The sequence below is a fragment of the Ahaetulla prasina genome, chromosome 3 (assembly GCF_028640845.1).
Source record: "Ahaetulla prasina isolate Xishuangbanna chromosome 3, ASM2864084v1, whole genome shotgun sequence".
In the NCBI taxonomy this organism is placed as follows: domain Eukaryota; kingdom Metazoa; phylum Chordata; class Lepidosauria; order Squamata; family Colubridae; genus Ahaetulla; species Ahaetulla prasina.
In genome coordinates, this window is record NC_080541.1 from 142,308,464 (window position 1) to 142,330,438 (window position 21,975).

The window sequence follows — 21,975 nt, forward strand, 5'->3', positions numbered from 1 at the left end:
ACTACAGGCCTGGCCTAACCCTAACCCTAGCCTGGCCTGGCCTAACCCTGGCCTAACCCTATCTTCTTAACCCTCTAACCCCTATCCTGACCCTAACTATCCCTCTTCTTCCTGACCTAACCCTAACCTGGCCTAACCTAGCCTTAACCCTAACCCTAACCTAACTCCCTAACTCTGGCCTATCACCACAACCCTACACTCCTAGCGGACTCTGACCTGATCCAACCCTAACCCTGGCCTGGCACTAGCCTATTTTCTTAACCTGGCCTGAACCCTAATCCTGGCCCCTAACCCTGGCCTAACCTAACTAGCCTAACCCCCTGACCCTAACCCTAGCCTAATTCTAGCTGATCCACTCAACCCTTCAACCCTAACCCTGGCCTAACCCTAACCCTAACCCTAACCCTAACCCTAACTCCTGGCCCATACTGACCATAGCCTAAACCGTGCCCTGGCCCTATCTTAGACCCTAACCAACTCTGGCCTGTCCTGTTCAACCCTGGCCCCTCAACTAACCTAACCCTGGCCCTGGCTCTGGCCTGTCACAACTACCCTATTTCAGCACTGGCCTAACCCTGATCTTGACCTGGCCAACCAGCCTAACCTGGCCTGACCTCAACCTGACCTAACCTAAGTCTAGCCCTGGTCTAGCCTATCCTGACCCTAACCCTAGCCTGGCCCTGGCCTGGCCTGGCCTGGCCTGGCCTGGCCTGGCCTGGTTCTGGCCTGTCACATTTTTCAGCCTGGCCTGGCCTACCTGGCCTACTCAGCCTGGCCCTGGCCTGGCCTGGCCTAACCCCAACTGGCCACTGGCCTGGCCTGGCCTGGCCTGGCTCCTGGCCTGTCGCAGGCCATGGCCTGGCGTGGCCTGGCCTGTTACAACCTGGCCTGGCCTGGCCTGGCTCTGGCCTGTCTAACCCTGGCCCGTGGCCTAACGTGGCCTCAGCCTGATCCTGGCCCTGGCCCTGGCCAACTGGCTCCTGACCCTATGCGTGCATGGCCTGGCCCTGGCCTGGCCTGGCCTGGCCTAATCTGGCCTGTCACCGGCTGGCCTGGCCTGGCCTGTCACGGCCTGGCCTGGCCTAACCTGGCCTGGCTCTGGCCTGGCTACCTGGCCTGGCCTGGCTGGCCTGGCCTGGCCCTGGCCTGGCCCTGGCCTGGCCTGGCCTGGCCTGGCCTGGCCCTGGCCTAACCTGGCCTGGCCCTATTTGGCCTGGCCTGGCACAATTTCTGGCCTGTCAATCCTGGCCTGCTGGCCTGGCTGGCCTGGCTGGCCTGGCCTGGCCTGGCCTGGCCTGGCCTGGCCTGGCCTGGCCTGGCCTGCCTCCCTAACCCTAACCTGTCAACCCTCATCTCGACCCTAACCACCTCCAACCCTAACCTCAACCCCTAACTAACCCTGGCCTGGCCTGGCCTAACCCTAACCCCAACCTGACCCTCCCTGACCTAACCCCTCCCCAACCCCCTGGCTAACCTGACCCCCAACCCTAACCTGACCCCTGACCTAACCCTAACCCTAACCCTAACCCAACCCTAACCCTATCCCTGGCCTCTAACCCTGGCCCTATCCTAACCCTAACCCTAACCCTAACCTGACCCTAACCTCAACCTGGCCTAACCTGACCCCTGTCCCTAACCCTAACCCCAACCTCCTGGCCTGGCCTAACCCAACCCCAACCCTAACTCTAACCCTATGACCCTAACCCCAACTGTAACCCCAACCTCTCCTCCTGACCCCAACCTAACTAACCCTATCCTGACCCTAACCTGGCCTAACCCTATCCTGACCCCAACCCCAACCCCAACTCCCTGACCCTAACCCTGCAACCCTATCCTAACCCCTGGCCTAACCCTATCCTAACCCTAACCCTAACCCTACCCCAACCCTAACCCTAACCTGACCTAACCCTCCTGACTCTAACTTCCAACCCCAACCCTAACCCTAACCTGACCCAACCCTAACCCTAACCTGTAACCCTAACCCTAACCCCAACCCTAACCCTAACCTAACCCTAGCCTGCAACCCTAACCCTAACCCTAACTCTAACCCTATCCTGACCCTAACCATAACCCTAACCTTAAACCTATCCTGATCCTAACCCTAACCCTAACCCTAACCCTAACTCTAACCCTATCCTGACCCTAACCCTAACCCTAACCCTATCTTGACCATAACCCTATCCTGACCCTAACCCTAACCCTAACCCTAACCCTAACCCTAACCCTAACCCTAACCCTAACCCTATCCTGACCCTAACCCTAACCCTAACCCTAACCCTAACCCTAACCCTAACCCTATCCTGACCCTAACCCTAACCCTAACCCTAACCCTGACCCTGACCCTATCCTAACCCTAAACCTATCCTGACCCTAACCCTAACCCTAACCCTAACTCTAACCCTATCCTGACCATAACCCTAACCCTAACCCTAACTCTAACCCTATCCTGACCCTAACCCTAACCCTAACCCTAACCCTAATCTAACCCTATCCTGATCCTAACCCTAACCATAACCCTAACCTTAAACCTATCCTGATCCTAACCCTAAGCCGGACCCTAACCCTAACCCTAACTCTAACCCTATCCTGACCCTAACCCTAACCCTCCTGGCCCTGGCCCTGACCTGACCCCAACCCTAACCCTAACCCTACCCTAACCCTAACCTCCCTCCTGACCCAACCCAACCCCAACCCTAACCCTAACCCTAACCTAACCCTCCCTCCTGACCCTGGCCCTACCCAACTCTAACCCATCACCATAACTCATCCCTGACCCTGACCTGGCCCAACCTGAACCAACTAACTGGCCTAACCCTAACCTCTGTCCTGACCTAACCCTAACCCCAACCCTAACCCTAACCTTTAACCTCACCTAACCTGACCCTAACCCCTAACCCTATCCTGACCCTAGTACACCTGGCATTGGCCCTAACCCTCTCTTCCTTTCCCTGGCCTTGTCCTGTTACAACCCTGGCTTGAGACCCTAACCTAGCACAGACCTAGCCTGTCCTGTCCTAGCCTGTCACCTAACCCTGGCCCTGGCCTATCCTGTCCCTGTCCACTGTCAACCTATCTGACCCTAACTCTGCTCTAACCCTGTCACAGGCCTTAACCCTGGCCTGTCACCTGACCTAGCCCTGGCGTGGCCTGGCCCAACCCTGTCACATTTCTAACCCTGTTCTGACCCTGGCCTGGCCTAACCTGGCCAACCTGGCCTGGCCTGGCCTAACCTGGCCTAGCTAGCCCACAACCCTGTCACTATCACTAGCCTGGCCTATCACTAGTCCTAGTCTAACCTCCACCCCAACCTGGCCTGGCCTAGCCTGGCCTAGCTGGCCCTGGCCACTGGCCCTGTCACCCTATCCTCACCGCAACCTGTCATGACCCTGGCCTGGCCTGGCCTGTGCACCACATTTACGGCCTGCTTCAGGCCCTGGCCCTGCCTGGCCTGGCCCTGGCTCTGGCCCTATCACAGCCTGGCCTGGCCTGGCTGGCCTGGCACTGGCCTGGCCCTGGCCTGGCCTGGCCTGGCTCTGGCCTGTCACCCATGGCCTGGCCGTGGCCCTGACCGTGGGCCATTTCTTCCTGGCCTAGCCTAGCCTGGCTCTGGCCTGTCACTGAGGCCTGGCCTGGCCTACCTGGCCTGTCACCTTTTACGGCCTGGCCTGGCCTGGCCCTGGCCTAACTCTGTCACCTAACCCTGCCTGGCCCTGGCCCCAGCTACAGCCTGCCTATCCTGGCCTTAGGCCTGTCACTGTGCCCTGGCCTGTTCAACCCTAACTCTGGCCTATGCTGCCCATGGCCTGGCAGTGGCCCTGGCCTGGCCCTGGCCTGGCCTAGTCCTGGCCTGGCCCTGGCCTGGCATGCTCTGGCCTGTGGCGTGGCCTGGCCCTGGCCTAACTTCAGCCTGGCCCTGCCTGTCACATTTTTCTTCAGGCCTGACCCTGTCACCTGGCACCTGGCTGGCCTGGCCTGGCCTATTTCAGCCTGGCCTGGCCTGGCCTGGCCTGGCCTGGCCTAACCCTAACCTGGCCTGGCCTGGCCTGGCCTGGCCTGGCCTGGCCTGGCCTAACCCTAACCCTATCCTGACCCTAACCCTAACCCTGACCTAACCCTATCCTGACCTAACCCTGGCCTGGCCTGGCCTGGCTGGCCTGGCCTAACCCTAACCTGGCCTGGCCTGGCCTGGCCTAACCCTAACCTGGCCTGGCTGGCCTGGCCTGGCCTGGCCTGGCCTGGCCTGGCCTGGCCTAACCCTAACCCTAACCCTATCCTGACCCTAACCCTAACCCTGACCCTGACCCTAACCCTAACCCTGACCCTGATCCTAACCCTATCCTAACCCTAACCCTATCCTGACCCTAACCCTAACCCTAACCGTAACCGTAACCCTAACCCTATCCTGACATTAACCCTATCCTGACCCTAACCCTAACCATATCGTGACCCTAACCCTAACCTGGCCTAACCCTGACCTGACCTAACCCTAACCCTAACCTAACCCTATCCTCACCATAACCCTATCATGACCCTAACCCTAACCCTAACCCTAACCCTAACCCTAACCCTAACCCTATCCTGACCCTAACCCTAATCCTAACCCTAACCCTAACCCTATCCTGACCCTAACCCTAACCCTATCCTGACCTGGCTGTGGGACATGCGGAGAAGTGACTTCTTCTCTCGTTTTTCTAGACCAGTGTTTCCCAACCTTAGAAACTTTAAGATGTGTGGACTTCAATTCCTAGAATTCTTCAGACATTTGGGAGTTGAAGTCCATAGACACTCCAAAGTTTGAGAAACATTGTTTAAGATAGAAGGGGATGTTTTCAATCGTCCTGATGGGATAAATTCATATCCTCAAAGTCTTAGCAACAGGTTGTGTCCTACTCTGGAAATTGAAATTGGGAAGTAGTAAAATGAGGCATGGCAGAAAACATGCCAAGAAGATCCACAAGAACCAAATATTCCTCAGCATTTCATAATTGTCTCTTATTTTCAGTGTTATGCAGGTTACCCTGACCAGATTTCAGGAAACGGTGTCTAATTTTAATCATATCCAAATTGTTAATTTGTGTGATCAACAATGTTTAGTAAATGTTTATTTGTCTCTAGATATAATATTAACATTAATTACATTTTTCCATGGATTTTTGGAATGTAATGCTTTTATACTTTAGATCAGTAATGTTGCTATTTTATTGAAATAATAATAAATAATTGCCTTATTCAAATTGCATAATGCTTTATTATATTAATTTTTGTGCCCCAAATTCTTAAATGAATATTTTAGCTCTGCATTGATGTTCAGCAAGTAAAATGTGACTCTTTTTTTCCAGAGATCTATTTTGCTGGTCAATGACGGAAATAAAATGACCGACTGACTGTTACATAATTGGAACTGAATAATCAAAAGAAGTACAGATTTTTAAGATCAGTAGCAGACTTCTGTACTCCGGTTTATTTATGAACTTAGATTTATTATTGCAATAAATTTCAAGGTCTAAGGAAGAAAAGCGAAAGGAAGGGGTGACATCTGAATTTTTTGACTGCAAGTACGCTGTTGATAGAGAGTCCAGCACTCCAAATGATGATTCCTTTTAAAGGTAAAACTATTCCAGGAATTTTACCTCTCCATATTGGCTGCTGCTATTGTAAGATTCAACCTGTTAAAAAAAAACAGTTATTACAAATTATAGTTCATTGAGGAAATCTCATATTGATTGTTTAATCCATTAGCGTGGAAACAGACATTTTGAACTGCTGGGTGAATGGACTTTGTTTGACAGGATGAGGGGAAGGCAAACAAACTAACCGTTCTTTATTAAGAAAGGTTTTGCTGACAGCTAGGATGTCCAAGGGACTCAGTGACTCAGTGGCTAAGACACTGACACTTGATCAAAAGGTCGGCAGTTCAGCGGTTTGAATCCCTAGTGCCACGTAATGGGGTGAACTCCTGTTACTTGTCCCAGCTTCTGCCAACTTAGCAATTCGAAAGCATGTAAAAAATGCAAGTAGAAAAATAGGGGACCACCTTTGGTGGGAAGGTAACAGCGTTCCGTGAGCCTTTGGTGTTTAGTCATGCTGGCCACATGACCACGGAGACGTCTTTGGACAGTGCTGGCTCTTCGGCTTTGAAACGGAGATGAGCATCCCCCCTAGAGTCGGGAACGACTAGCACATATGTGCGAGGGGAACCTTTACCTTTACTTTTAGGGTGTCCTAAGGGGGTGTCAAATAGTAAAAAATGATGGGCACAACAGAATGGATGAAGAAGCCCTGTTCTTTTTAGCTAGTTGTGCCTTCCTTCCTCACTTTTAATAAGTATATTTTGAATGAGAAAGATCATATAGTGGTGACAGCAGTCACAAGCGTAGCTAACTTACCCCTATTGGGGGGGTAATGCATGCATGTGTGTGTATATACACCAATCTCCAGCTGGGAGAGAGGTCAGACCATGTGATCATTTGCTTCATCCCTCCTAAAGAAATATCTACAAGAATGTGTGTTGAAAATAACTCCTCCTCTTGTGTCTATTAAAAGTGGCAAACATAAGAAGCGAAACTGTGGATTTTAGATATCAGGCTAGATGAGGCTTTTACCAGTGTGAATTGCCATAGTTAATCTCCCTTCCATTTTCTTTCACATAATTATAGAATTAAAAGGGCCATTTGTCATCCAAGTACCCCAGAGAAATGGTTGTCTAGCCCCCACTGGAACACATCCAGGGAAGGAAGAGACAGGGGTGTCAACAAGAAAGTAATTAGCTCCATCAGTAATTCATCAAGTTTAATCCTTCAAAAAGAGAAATATCAAAGTGGATAATAATTGGGACACCCCAATATGCCTTTAAAACGCAGTTCAACAATGGATCAACAAGGCCAATAAGACAAGGCCAAATATCAAATGGGCTAGCCATTTCTCATATACTTTGATATCACAAATTTAGAATCTATTTTAATTAATGAACTTTTACTGTTTATCTTTCCCCAATTAAGATTTTAGTGTAATCTGTATTTTGTATCTAGGAGCAAAACTAAGTAGAGCACTTTTTAACATTTTCTTCCCTGTGTATATATGCGTGTAATATGTCTATTAAATATTACATATGTACTATAAATAATGATAAATTACCTGGTCTCCATATTGGTTGCTGTTGCCACCATATGATGCTCCCTGTATAGAACACACTGATTAATTAAAAAATATTTATCTTAATAAAGCACAGAGATACTTTCTTTACTCAGGAATAGACGTAAGATGAACTTTGTAATGTTAGTTTATTTCAGGGGTGAAATGTAAAATTTGTTACCACTGGTTCTGTGGGCATGGCTTGGTGGGGGTTAATGTGATTGGGTGGGCGTGGCCAACTTTTTTTTTTTTACTTTTAAAAGCATTTTTTCTACAACCTCTTTGGCCGAAGAGGTTGTAAAAAAATGCTTTTAAAAGCCTCTGATGATCAGGCAACTCAGCTGGGATCGCCAGAGGAGCCTTTTAAAAGCTTTTAAAGGGTTCTGACAATCCCAGCTGAGTTGCCCGATTGCCAGAAACTTTGAAAAGCATTTTTTACAGCCTCTTCGACCAAAGAGGTTGTAGAAAAAATGCTTTTAAAGTGTTCTGACGATCCCAGCTGAGTTGCCTGATCGCCAGAAACCTTTAAAAGCTGAAGAAAAAATGCTTTTAAAAGTAAAAAAAAAAACCTCTGATGATCGCGCGGTTCAGCTGGGCATGCACGGGGGTGGGGGCAGGGATTTTTGCTACCGGTTCTCCGAACCACCTGCCGCCATCGCTACGGGATCGGGTGATCCAGTCTGAACTGGGAGCATTTCACCCCTGATATGACTATATGATAGTTGTAATCCATAAACTGTGTGGCCTGTTGTAGGTTCAATGCTAAAAGGAAAATGACTAAGCAGTGCAAAGGGTTTGCAACAATTTTTATATTACATCATTATAGTGGAGAAGACACGTGTTTGCGACGAATCCCCAGTGCTGCTGCGCAGAATCTGGCCACCTGTACTGTAGTTAGTTTAGATCATTATAAACACACAATGTTATAAAGTAATTTTTACCTGATTGCCATAATGGCTACTGCTGCTGCTGCTACTGCTGCTGTTGCTATATAATCCTCCCTGTAAGAAAATGCTTACTAATTATAAAATTATCACTTTAATAAAACACAACACTGCTTTTTTACACTTAGGAGCAAAATATATTTTATTTACCCTAAGTGTGTTAAGGTTACAATGGTCTTATTTTCTTGGGGGAAAAAATAAAGGGCAAACCTGAAAAAGGGGCAAATAAAATAAATTCCTCCCTGCAAGGAAATCCTTATTAATTATTAAATAATTGCCTTAATAAAACACAAAGCTCTTTGCTATATTCAGAAGCAGAAGTAAGACAAATTTGTTTTTATAGGTTATATATGTATAGTGTAGATATCCATGGCAAATATTTTATATGCTTATCTCTACGTATAGATCAATAAAAATATCACAAATATCCTATTCCTCTCTATCTGTATCATTATTAAAACATTACAGTATAAAGTATTTTATTACCTGGCTGCCATAATGGCTGCTGCTGCTACTGCTGTTGCTATATGATCCTCCCTGTAAGAAGACGCTTATTATAAAATAATTCAATTAATGAAACCCAAATCAACTGTACATATTCAGGAACCAAAAAAAATCTTCATTTACATTCCAAAATGTATTTGGATACACATTATATTTGGAATACAAATATATGCTAAAATACATAGGACGTGCCATATAAATAACCATAGCAAATATTTTAAAAAGTCCAAATTATAATATAATTTTTACCTGGCTGCTATATTGGTTGGCACCATATGGGCTGCCCTGTAAGGAAATACTTATAAATTACAAAATAACTACTTTAATAAAATGCAAAGCTACCTTCTACCGTGTTTCCCTGAAAATAAGACCCTGTCTTATATTTTTTGAACCCCGAAATAAGCTCTTGGCCTTATTTTCAGGGAGGTCTTATTATTTTGGGGCATGCCTGTGGATCAAGATGAAGCTCCTCTTGCCATCTTATTTGATTTCCAGCTCTCCGTTTAAATATTTCCGGGGAAGGCTTATTTTCAGGGGGAGGCTTATTTTCAGGGGGAGGCTTATTTTCAGGGGGAGGCTTATTTTAGCGCATGCGCTCAAAAGCCAATTGGGCTTATTATCAGGGGATGTCTTATTTTCAGGGAAACAGGGTATCTTAAGGAAGAAAGATAGGGTGAACAAAAACACATCTGATTTTATGTTATTACAGATTACCATGGCAAATATTATATACATAAACTGTATCAAATAATATTTTTACATGGTTGTTCTACTGATGGATGCTACCATCACAGGATTCTTTCTCTTTAGAAAATACTTTTAATTTATTTTTTTTATTTATTTGTATCCCACAAATATTTGTATCTTAATAAAGCACAATGTTCCTTGCTATATTCAGAAGCAGAAAGGAACTCCCCCCAAACTTTATTCCCTATAAGCTAAATATTCATATAGTATATTTAATAGTATATTTTCTATGTAATAGACAAAATGTAACATGCTTATTGTAAATATGCTACATATGATATATACATATACATGCACACACCTGTAATCCTCACTTATCAGCAGCCTTTTTTAATGACTGTTTAAAGTTATGACAGTTGGAAAATACAGCTTTATGACCAATCCTCGCCTTTACAGCCCTCAGAGTGTCAATGGAAATGCCATTCAGGCACTTTGCAACCTGTGCACATTTACCAACTGTTGCAGAGTCCTGTAGTCAGGTGATCACCATTTCTGAGCTTCACAACTAGGTTCCAACAAGCAGAAGTAATGGAGAACGTAGAAGTGAAATTGCAAGTCACAATCATGTGATTCATGTAATAATGGAAGCAGATCATTAGTCTAATGTGATATTTCGCAATATATCACCACATTAGTGGTGGATTTCAATTTTTTTTACTATCGGTTCTGTGGGTGTGGCTTGGTGGGCGTGGCAGGGGAAGGATACTGTAAAATCTCCATTCCCACCACACTCCAGGGGAAGGTTACTGCAAAATCCCCATTCCCTCCCAATCAGCTGGGACATGGGAGGCAGAGAATAGATGGGGGTGGGGCCAATTAGAGGTGGTATTTACTGGTTCCCGAATTAAAAATGTCCGCTACCGGTTCTCCAGAAAGGCTCAGAACCTGCTGAAACCCACCTCTGCAGCACATGATATTTCGCTTAGCATCTGTGGTGCTTTGCAAGAGGGTTGCCAGTACCAATTGTGATAGGTAACCGAGGACTACCTACATATGTATGTGTGCGTATAAACACATTGTAGGAGGTATGTATAGCTTTATTTATCATTATAAACAAATAAAGTTATAAAGATGTTTTTACCTGGCTCCCATAAGAGCTGCTGCTGCTACTACTGCTGCTGCTGCTGCTGCCGCCATGTGACCCTCCCTTTAAGAAAAAGTTAATAATTATAACATTATCACCTTAACAAAGCACAAAACTCTGCCTATATTCAGGAGCAAAAATGAGCCACGTCCTTCCATTTTATTTTATATATGGTAAACATATCATAAATGTTATAGTATAATAATAATAATAATAATTTAATTTTTATACTGCCCTTCTCCCGAAGGACTCAGGGCGGTGAACAGGCAGATAAAATAATACCATATATTACAATAAAAACACTGTTTAAAAAACTTATTCAATATAGCCTAAATTTAAAATACAATACAAAATATAAAATAAATCCCAATAAAATCCATGTTTAAAAACCCTATTTAAGCCAGTCCTGCTCGGAAGAATAGATATGTCTTCAGCTCGCAGAGAAAGGTCCGGAGGTCAGGAAGTTGTCGAAGTCCTGGGGGAAGCTCATTCCAGAGGGTAGGTGCCCCCACAGAGAAGGCTCTCCCCCTGGGGGTCGCCAGCCTACACTGTTTGGCTGACGGCACCCTGAGAAGACCCTCTCTATGGGAGCGTACCGGCCGGTGGGAGGCATGTGGTAACAGAAGGCGGTCCCGAAGATATCCCGGTCCTATGCCATGGAGTGCTTTAAAGGTGGTAACCAGCACCTTGAAATGCACTCGGAAAACCACAGGTAGCCAGTGCAGCCTGTGCAGGATCGGTGTTATATACATACAGGAGTTTTTATATAGATGCTACATTGATAGCCGCTGTCACGACCACCATATGATTCTCCTTGTAAATAAATGACAAAAGACAAGTAGTCCTTGAGGTACAAATGGCTGTTTAATGACTGCCTGAAGTTATGAATGCACCCCAAAAGTGTACTTACAATAGGGGTTCAAAATTGTGACCAACAAGAGGCCTCTGTATGTGACCTGGATTCAGTCACTCCTGAAGCAGTGGCCATGACTATGTGGCCATGACTGCCCTTTGTCCCCAGCACAGGTAATTCCCGAGGTCCATATGGTTGGTGCGTTTCTTTCCCTCTGGTCACTTGACCAACCAAGATTGAGGACTTTGCATCTGGGGTGTTTTTTTCCCCCTCCTCATTGCTGCCAAATGAGGAGTGAATTTCTCGCTGTTCTGTTATTGTTGATTTTTGTTCCTGTTGTCTTGAGGCCTGGAGTATTGCAGTTGCCTTTGTAAGTACTTTACCATTTTCTTTTTCATTATAATACTGTACTTGTTTGTAAGTACTTTGCAGACTATTGTGCTTGTTTGTAAGTAAGTACTATACCAGCGGTCTCCAACCTTGGCAACTTTAAGACTTGTGGACTTCAACTCCCAGAATTCCTTGGCCAGCTTTGCTGGGAGTTGGGAGTTGAAGTCTTAAAGTTGCCAAGGTTGGAGACCCTTGTATTATACGAAATTTTCTTAGTATTTAGAAGTTTTTTTTAGCATTGCCTTGGAATTGCTTGCAGAACTACCAGCCTGTGTCTCAGAAAGCAGATTTAGTACTGTAAAATTCCTTCGCATTCTACTGTATAGGTAGTCCAAAATTTCTGTTGTTAAGTGAGACATTTGTTTAGTGAACTTTGCTTCATTTTGCGAACTTTCTTGCCCCAATTGTTAAATGAATCACTGCAGTTATTAAGTTAGCGACATGTTTGTGAAGTGAATCTGGCTTTGCTTGTCACAAGGTGGCAAAAGGGGATCACATGACCTTGGGACACTGCAACGGTCATAAACATGAACCAGTTGCTAAGCATCTGGATTTTGATCACATGATCATGGGGATGCTGTAACAGTTGTAAGTGTGAAAAATGGTCTTAAGTCACTTTTTTCAGTGATGTGACTTCGAACAGTCACTAAATGAACTTTTGTAGGTTGAGGACTACCTGTACTGTTTGTTTGCAGGCATTTTGTGATTGCTTGCAGAAAGGTCCTTTGTAGTTTGCTGTTTGTTTGCTTTTGTATATGAGGATTAGTGAATACTGCTGTAGATTGCTTGTCGAACAGGTGATGAGCGGGTGGCAGCAATTCCCTCCAGTGGTTCCACACAGAGCCCTGCAAATTCGCCCTCCCACCTCAACTTCAGTTCAGGCGCCTGCTTGGAATCACTGCACATCTCACCTTGCCAGAACAGCTGGAACAACAACTCCCTCAGCTGGGAGTCCTGCAGATTCTCAAGCCTCTTGGTTCATTGAACGATGGCAGATATCATTTAACGAACCAAAGCAAACAGCAAGGCCAAATTTCATTCTATTAATGACCCAATTGATTCACTTAATGAATGTGATAAAAACTGTCATAAAAATGAATCCAATTCATTTTACGACCCTAATAGGCAGAGTCCATTAGGGTCATACCAGGGTGAAATCCAAATTTTTCCCCTACCAGTTCTGTGGGCGTGGCTTGGTGAGTGTGGCTTGGTGAAATTCAATTTTTTTTTTACTACCACCCTACGTGGCAGGGGAAAGATATTGCAAAATCTCCATTCCCTCCCCACTCCTGGGGAAAGGATATTGCAAAATCTCCATTCCCACCCCACTCTGGGACCAGCCAGAGGTGGTAAATTTCTGCTACTGATTCTCCAGAACCTGTCAGAACTTGCTGGATTTCACCCCGGGTCATACCTGCAGCCACCATAATACAGCACAATATTTAGGACCTGAACTGAAGTAAGTTGAAAAACGTATTTCATTTTGTGTTCCATATGATAACTGTACTATGGATAACCCAGGTAATATTATTTACCTATACTATATTATAGTATAGTTTGTAGCTGTCATATTGGTTGCCCCTAGCACCTTCTGATCCACTTTGTAAAAATATTGTAGATTACAAAATAATTATTGTAATTAAACATATAACTCATTGCTATATTCTGTAGTAAAAATTAGCTGAAAATGTTTATTTTCTTTTCCATATGATAGTTATCTATTAGTTATTTCAGTATATATTACATAATTGCTATGGTAATTATCATACATTTGTAAAAATGAAACAAAATGTATAAATAGCTTAGTTCTCCTCCTGAATATACTATACAATATTTGCTACAATTATCTACAGAAAATATTATGTAGATTATTCAGGAGCAGAACTAAGCTATTTATTCATTTTATTTCATTTCTACAAGTCTATAATAAATAAGCATAGCAAATACTATACACACACTCTACATTATACAGCCATTTTTACCTGGCTGCTACTGCCACCATATGATCCTCCCTGTAAGAAAATGAGACGTAATTAGAAATAATAATCTTGATAACTTAAAACACTATTTGCTGCATTCAGAAGCAGAAATAATATTTCATTTAATTTTGTCTACATCTCAAATACAGATTGTCTGTGACTTATGACTTTAATTGAGCCCATTGTTAAATGAATGAAGTGTTCATTAAATGACTCTATTATATGAATTGGGTGTGTTTTGCTGGAAACCAGAAGTTAATGGCAGAAACTGGCATAAAACACAGAATATCACGGTCATGTGACCACGAACATTGCAAACAGTCATAAATGTAAGCCGGTTGCCAAGTAACTGTGGGGCTGGGGAGGTTGCAGCTGTTGGAAATTGGGTGATATGCGCACTGCTGACACGGTCTCACAAGACAGCAGCTAATCAACGCCTGTCAAATTACGCTGATTAGCTGAAGACAGATTCGGCTAGCTAAAACTTTTAGCTAGCCAAATCTAGCTAAAAGTTTTAGCTAATGAATCTGTTTGATTCTTTTAATAAATCATGTGACTTGAATGGATGGATTTAATAAATGAATAATAATAATAATAATAATAATAATAATAATAATAAATAAAATAAAATAATAATAATAATAATAATAATAAATAAATGAATGGATTTAATAAATCATGTGACTTGAATGGATGCGATGCTGGCATGACCCGCACGTCTGATGTTGCTCACAGTGGTCCAAGGGACCGCTCAGGGAGTTAGTGTGCTTGCTCAGACTCGTGAAAAATTAGAGGGAACATTGGTGATAGGTGCCTTTTTGGGGGTCTGTCATAATTTTGAATGGTCTAAGCAACTAAGCAACCAGTAATTAAGTGAGGATTACCTGTATACTGTTTAACCATGGTAATTTTTAAAGCTACAGTTATTGCTTGGCTCCAATTGGCTATTGTAATTTTTAAACACTCTATTCTTTACAGAAAAGTTTTCTCATTAATGAGGACTAAGCAGAAAACTGTTTTCTATATTTCTGAATATAAACCTGCCCAGTTATTAATATTTATATCTCCATGTATATTAATGCATACTACACACACACACACACACACACACACACATACTCCCTCCCTCTCACTCCCCCTCCCTCTCATGAATAAACTAAGAATTTTAGATGCAAAAATACTGAGTTTAAACTGGGTTTATCTTATTCACTGATGGGCTTATTTATGAGTATCTACAGGTAGTTGACTTATAACCAGAGCAGAGCCCAATTTTTTGTTGCTAAGTGAGTTTTGCCTCATTAAGTGACCTTTCTTGCCACAGTTGTGAATCACTGCAGTTGTAAAGTTAGTAACATGATTGTTAAGTGAATCTGGCTTCCCCATTAACTTTGCTTGTCAGAAGGTCACAAAGGTGATCACATGACCCAGGACATTGCAACCATCATAAATACATGCCAGTTGCCAAACGTCCAAATTCTAACGATTTGGGCAATGGGGATGCTGCAATGGTCGTAAGTTTAAAACAGTCGTAAGTCACTTTTCAGTGATATTGTAACAGTCACTAAAAAAATGGTTGTAAGTCAAAGACTGCCTGCATTGCAATACTTTCTCGGGTATGTTGATTAAAAATCAAGGATTGATTTATCTGTGGATGTATTTATCCATAAGTATATAAGGTATATTTTCTACATCATACAGCTGTCCATTTGGATAATTACCACAATACCTATTTTAAAAACCAATATGAACCATTGGTGGCACAGTGGTTAGAATGGAGTATTTCAGGCTAACTCTGTCCACAGCCTGGAGTTGGTCTTCATTGGCTCAAGGTTGACTCAGCCTTCCATCCTTCCGAAATCGGTAAAATGAGGATCCAGATTGTTGGGGGAAATATGCCGATTCTGTAACCCGCTTAGAAAGGGTTGTAAAAGCACTATGAAGCAGCATATATATCTAAGTGATATTGCTATTTATATGTATGTCAAGATTTCTTAATATATTTTAGTTATACAACAGATATATACTTGCGTGTATATCTTTTCAAGCAGATACAATATATTTCAGAGCAGAAATAAGCAGAATGAGTTTTACCTGTCCAAACTGGTGGCTGCCCCCATATTGTCCACTCTGAACAGAAAACAGTAATAAATCATTATGGTTAACATTCATTACTTCCTTACTATATCTGCATTAAGACATTTTTTTAATGTTTAGGATCAGAAATAAGGATTAAGATTATTTTTTTATTATATATTATGTTTGATATGTTTAAGCAGTTTTAAAAGAGTTTTTAACGTAAGTTTTTAAATGTTCCTTTGGCCTGCTCATATAATTTCCAACTATGTATGAACTATGCATATCTACTCTACTTGTGATGATGATGATGATGTCCGTTCAGTTGCACCTGATTCTTGGCAATTCTATCTCTCCACATTTTCCATTGTTGTAGGTCTTCTTTCACTGGTTTTATGTGCTGGATGGTCTCAGCTTTGATGGCGTCTGGCCACATGTGGTCCATGTGATTTTTGAAATCTCATTTCCTTTTATCATCTACTTCTATTTTTATCACTTACCACTTCAAGCATAACTGCCTTTTCCAGTAGGTTTTGTTGCATGATGTGGCCGAAGTAAGTAAGGTGGAATTTTATGATTTTGACTTCCAGGGATATGTTTGGTTTTCTACAGTATTCATTCTCTCATTTATTTATGTATATCCTACCCTTTTAAAAAAGTATTCTTATCAATAATTTAAGGTAGTGAATATACCTAATACTTCTTCCTCTTATTTTCCCCACAACAACAGTCCTATGAAGTGAGTTGAACTGAGAGAGTGCGAGAGATCAATTTTCCTCCAGTCTAGTTTTTTTCACAGTCCAACTTTTGCAACTGTACGTAGCTATGGGAAACATAATAGTGTGGATTTATTTGCATTTATTTGCCAGGTTGGTGTCCTTTTTTTTCCATATCCTATTCATGCTCATCCTTGCTTTGAGACCCAATGTGATTCAACACTTTATTTCTGGATAGCATTGATCAATCTGTGACTCTAGGAAAGTAGATTCTTATGCATATTTGATCTTTTTACCACCAAGTATTATTTCAACATTTCCTTTCCTCTCGGTGGTTATGACCTCAGCCTTTTTGAGGTTCAGAAGGGGCCAAATTTCTCCCTCTCTATTTTAATCCTTTTGATCAGATGTTTCAAGTCTTCTCTGGTTTCTGAAAGAACAGTTGTAACAAAATTCTATTTATTTCCAAAAGGGGTAAAGCTTGCAGCACAATGCTGTAAAGTAATAGAATCCTGTGGTCCTCACTGAACAAACATATTATGACTTTTAAAGTAGAGTGGTTTAGGGAGTTTTTTATGTTACTTATTTACTAATTTATTTACTGTGTTTCCCCAAAAATAAGACATCCCCTGATAATAAGCTCAATCGGGCTTTTGAGTGCATGTGCCAAAATAAGCCCTCCCCAAAAATAAGCCCTCCCTGAAAATAAACCCTCCCCAAAAATATTTAACTGCATGCACAGCCGGTCCCCGCCATTTCCTCTGGTTAGGGTTAGGGAGAGAGAGCTGGAAATCAGGTAAGATAGCAAGAGGAGCCCCATCTTGCTCCATGCGCCCCAAAATAATAAGACCTCCCCGAACATAAGGCCAAGCACTTATTTTGGGGTTCAAAAAAATATAAGACCGGGTCTTATTTTCAGGGAAACACGGTAAATATTTTTTTATTTATTCATTCAATTGTTATTCATCTGGAAAAGACATACAACAGACAAAATCAAAACTTTGAGGCAAATATTTTATTTATTTATTAAACAAATTTATGTAGCTGAATTAAAGCAACTGAATAAGCCTAACAGTTATTTCATTTTTACTATCTAAAGCCATAGGAGATACAAGTTATAGTTTACCTGTCCGTATTGGTTGCCATCATATGATTCACCATATCCACCCTGTGGAAAAAACCCAGTTATTATTTTAAAATATTTCATTGCTAAAATATGAATATTCGCCTAACAGACTTTATAGATTTTTCATGTCAGCTTTCCTAGACCAGAAAGAAGCCTAGAATGGAGTTTTTTATTTTTATTTAAATTATCAATAAAAGTAATATCTGTAGGATGTATTGAGAGATATAGAAATGTTGGTTTTTACGGACACCTTATTGTTTATTGAACATACAAGGAATTAGGCCTTCAGGTTATAAATTTTGCTTTTATTAGGATACTCTACCTTGGCTAAATGAACCCATAGGTCCACTAGATGGAAGCAGAGTTTCTATACATTTTTGCTGCCACCTACAGGTTGCCAAGATTGTTACTCTTCAGAAACTGATCTGCTAGCAATATAACAAAGCATATAAGTTTAAAACTGGCAAGTACCTTAAGCCCAGTGGTGAAATCAATTTTCATTTACTGCCAGTTCTGTGGGCGTACCTTGGTGGGTGTGGTGTAGCTTGATGGGTGTGGCAGGGGAAGGATACTGCAAAATCCCCATTCCCTCCCCACTCCTGGGGGAAGGATATTGCAAAATCTCCATTCCCACCCCACTCTGGGGCCAGCCAGAGGTGGTATTTGCCGGGTCTCTGAACTACTCAAAATTTCCGCGACCGGTTCTCCAGAACCTGTCAGAACCTGCTGGATTTCACCCTGCTTGAGCCCTTTTTTAATAGATTTCAGAAAGAAAATATCTGGAGGCTGCAAAAGAAGTGATATTATTTTAGTCTTATTTTATTATCATGGTATATGTCACATATTGTCAGGCTCAGGCCCAAAGATGAGAGATCAAAATCCTGTTGAGTCCAATTCTTTACTTGCCTCCCACCGACCCGTACGCTCACACAGAGAGGGCCTTCTCAGGGTGCCGTCCGCCAGACAATGTCAGCTGGCGGCCCCCAGGGGTAGGGCCTTCTCTGTTGGAGCTCCTACGCTTTGGAATGAACTTCCCCCTGGCTTACGTCAAGTGCCTGATCTTCGGACTTTTCGCCGTGAGCTGAAAACGCACCTATTTATTCAAGCGGGACTGGCTTAGAAATTTATTAATTTTAACTGGGGTTATTTAGATTTTAGTATTTTAAAGGTTTTAAATTTTAATATGTTTTAAACTTTGGCCAATTTTATAAGTTTTTTAATTGTTTATTTTAATTGTATTTTGTTACTGTTTTTATTTTGGCTGTACACCGCCCTGAGTCCTTCGGGAAAAGGGCGGTATAAAAATCTAATAAAATAAAATAAATAAATAAAATAAATACTTGCTTACACCTAATTGACAGAATCTCACCAACTTAAAGCTATAACTCTTTACTCTAATAGATACCTATATCTGGAGAAATTCTAGGATGTGGCTACCCTAAGCCTCTTCCAATTTGGGACTTGGCAATTTTTTAATTAGGTTTCTTTCCCCCTCTTCTCTCCTCCATTACCAATACATCCAGACAGTAGGGATCCAAGTTGGGGAAATCAGCATTATGAAATAGTTCATAGCTATCCATATTAATTGCTGCTGCCATAGAAACAATTGTGGAGAGAAAATGAACTTTACTTGCTGTAATGTATCATCAGCAAAGTACTCTCTTGAATAAAGAGAGAATAAGCACAACCAGGGTCATTCACAGGGACTTAAAAAAAGGAAAGATGGTGGAAGTTATGCTTGGAAAGGTCAGTGGTAAAAGGAAATGAGGCCTCCAAAAAACCCACACTGGCTAAACACCATCAAAGGCAACACCAGCCAGAGCATAAATCAAGTAAAAGGAGCTGTACAAGATCAGAAAATGTGGAGAGAGATGATTCATAGAACTGTCAAGAATTGGGCACGGTCGAACAGATAGCATTCATCACCATTGTCACTTGCATGAAACATATACTGCTATGATACATATTGGGAATGCACAACAGGTAGTCTTCAACTTAGGACCAGTCTCACTTAATGACCATTTGAAATCGGGTCCAGTCACTTGTTGACCCACTTAACAACTGCAATGACTTACTACCATGATTCGGAGATCAAATCATGGTCATAGGTCGAGGACTACCTATATGTAATGTTTTACCTGTTCAGATTGGCTGCTGCCTCCATCTGATCCAACTTGTTCATTCTGAAGAAAATAATAATTCTTTCAAAAAGTTGTTAAAATAATATTCCGCCTTAAAACATTTTAGATATCTTTAACAATTGTTCCATAAGAATCCCTATTTTAAACTATTTTCATTATAGCTTTTTTAAGCCTAGGAACAGAGGTGATTATAGAGTTCTTTCTATTCAATCTATAGAACATTAACATATAATATATACTTGCTCTCTTAGTAGAGTTTATTTACTTCTCCAAATCTCAAAACATTCTATATACATATACCTCATATATACTAGTCCTGTTTGCACACAAACTTGAATTCTCCTGCTGCATAGATTTTAAAGCAATAGGAATGGGAAGTGGTTTCAAACAAACAAAGGTTTCCCACAACACTGAATAAAATCAGCAACCCATAACTACTGCCTTCTATAGAGTGTCATTAATACTGGTAGTTTCTATTTAGCAAAGAAAAGTCTAGTTTCATTACTTCCTGTTCAGTAAAGCTAGAGAGTTCAGTGATTAATTGCTCCTTGATTCATCATCTGTCTCCTTTCCTTTCTTTTATTGCCAAAAGAGCTACTTTGGTGTAAAAGAAAAAAAGAGGGGGAAAATAGGAATTATCTAGTACATTAACCTCTGTCCATCTATACTTGACTAATTCAGATATATTCACAATAAAAAGTTGCCCTAACATCACTACAAACATGCATAAAAATTTTAACTTATCTCCTAGTTAGTTATTGGATATGTAGATAGGTTCTACAAAGAATCAGAATTTGGGTATCAATTTTTTTATTTTTAATGGTATTTTAAATTTAAAATCTGTATTGTTTTATAATGTATTTTAATCAACGACAGTAAGCCACCTAGATTTCACTTTGGGTGAGATGGGAAACATATCAGTTTAATATGTTAAATTTATATGTGGCGTTCCCCAAGGCAGCGTTCTTGGACCAACACTCTTCATATTATACATTAATGAACCCTGTGACCATATTACAACCCTGTGACCATATTACAACTCTTTGCTGACGATGTCAAACTATTTAAGACCACCAACAATACAGCTATCCTCCAAAAAGACCTTGACTTTTTATCTGAATGGTCTAAAACTTGGCAACTCCAAATCTCAACCAGCAAATGCTCAGTCTTACATATTGGAAAAAAGAACCTAAACACTAAGTACAAGCTTGATGGACATTACCTTACAGATGACCCCCACTCTGTTGAAGATCTTGGAGTTTTCGTATCAAATGATCTAAGTGACAAAGCCCACTGTAACTACATAGCAAAAAAGGCCTTAAAAGTTGTAAACCTAATCTTGCGTAGCTTCTTCTCCAAAAACACTACACTACTAACCAGAGCATATAAAACATTTGCTAGACCAATTCTTGAATACAGCTCGACTGTTTGGAACCCATACCACATTTCTGACATCAATACAATTGAACGTGTCCAGAAATATTTTACAAGAAGTGTACTCCACTCCTCCGAATACAACAAAATACCTTATGCCACCAGACTTGAAATCCTGGGTTTAGAAAATTTAGAACTCCGCCGCCTTCGACATAACCTGAGTTTAACTCATAGAATCATCTATTACAATGTCCTTCCTGTCAAAGACTACTTCAGCTTCAATTGCAACAATACAAGAGCACACAATAGATTTAAGCTTAATGTTAACCGCTCCAATCTTGATTGCAGAAAATATGACTTCTGTAACAGAGTTGTTAATGCTTGGAATACACTACCTGACTCTGTGGTCTCTTCCCCAAATCCCCAAAGCTTCAACCAAAAACTATGTACCATTGACCTCACCCCATTCCTAAGAGGTCTGTAAGGGGCGTGCATAAGAGCACAATCGTGCCTACCATTCCTGTCCTATTGTTTCCTTTCATTATATCCAATTAATATAGTTATTACATACTCATACCCATATATATGCTTATATATGTATCATTATTTCATGCTTATGCTTATATATACTGTGTGACAAAATAAATAAATAAATACAAAAATAAATAAATAAATAAATAAATACTTGTAAAAACTGCTATACAGCATTATTATCAGGTTAGTTTTATCCAAGTCTAGTAGTTATATGTCTGCATGGCTATGTTAGCAATTTAGGATTTAATCAAGGTGAGACTGAACTGAAACATGTTGTTTACATAATGTTGCTCATGCAACAGCCATTATTTGCCAATTTCCCCCCCATCTAAAGCGGGGGGGGGGCAATTTTTTAAATCTTATGCTAGCAGTTCAATTA

The 21,975-nt window shown here is 41.8% G+C and overlaps 1 protein-coding gene across 18 annotated transcripts in view; it reads right to left on the reverse strand.

Annotated features, from left to right (window-relative positions):
- The window catches only part of LOC131196433 (hornerin-like), a 114,380-nt gene that overhangs the window by 15,411 nt on the left and 76,994 nt on the right, over positions 1 to 21,975 (reverse strand). For 15 of the 18 annotated variants that reach the window (XM_058179262.1, XM_058179265.1, XM_058179259.1 and 12 more), the window contains 11 exons: positions 19,686 to 19,730; positions 18,073 to 18,333; positions 17,548 to 17,589; positions 15,724 to 15,759; positions 13,636 to 13,665; positions 10,408 to 10,473; positions 8,829 to 8,864; positions 8,562 to 8,612; positions 8,073 to 8,132; positions 7,135 to 7,176; positions 5,631 to 5,666 (listed from right to left, as the gene is read on the reverse strand). In XM_058179262.1, the coding sequence (XP_058035245.1) occupies positions 5,631 to 5,666; positions 7,135 to 7,176; positions 8,073 to 8,132; positions 8,562 to 8,612; positions 8,829 to 8,864; positions 10,408 to 10,473; positions 13,636 to 13,665; positions 15,724 to 15,759; positions 17,548 to 17,589; positions 18,073 to 18,333; positions 19,686 to 19,730 (705 nt within the window). The remainder of the gene's footprint in view (positions 1 to 5,630; positions 5,667 to 7,134; positions 7,177 to 8,072; positions 8,133 to 8,561; positions 8,613 to 8,828; positions 8,865 to 10,407; positions 10,474 to 13,635; positions 13,666 to 15,723; positions 15,760 to 17,547; positions 17,590 to 18,072; positions 18,334 to 19,685; positions 19,731 to 21,975) is intronic. The other 3 variants (XM_058179267.1, XM_058179266.1, XM_058179255.1) reach the window with 2 other exon arrangements.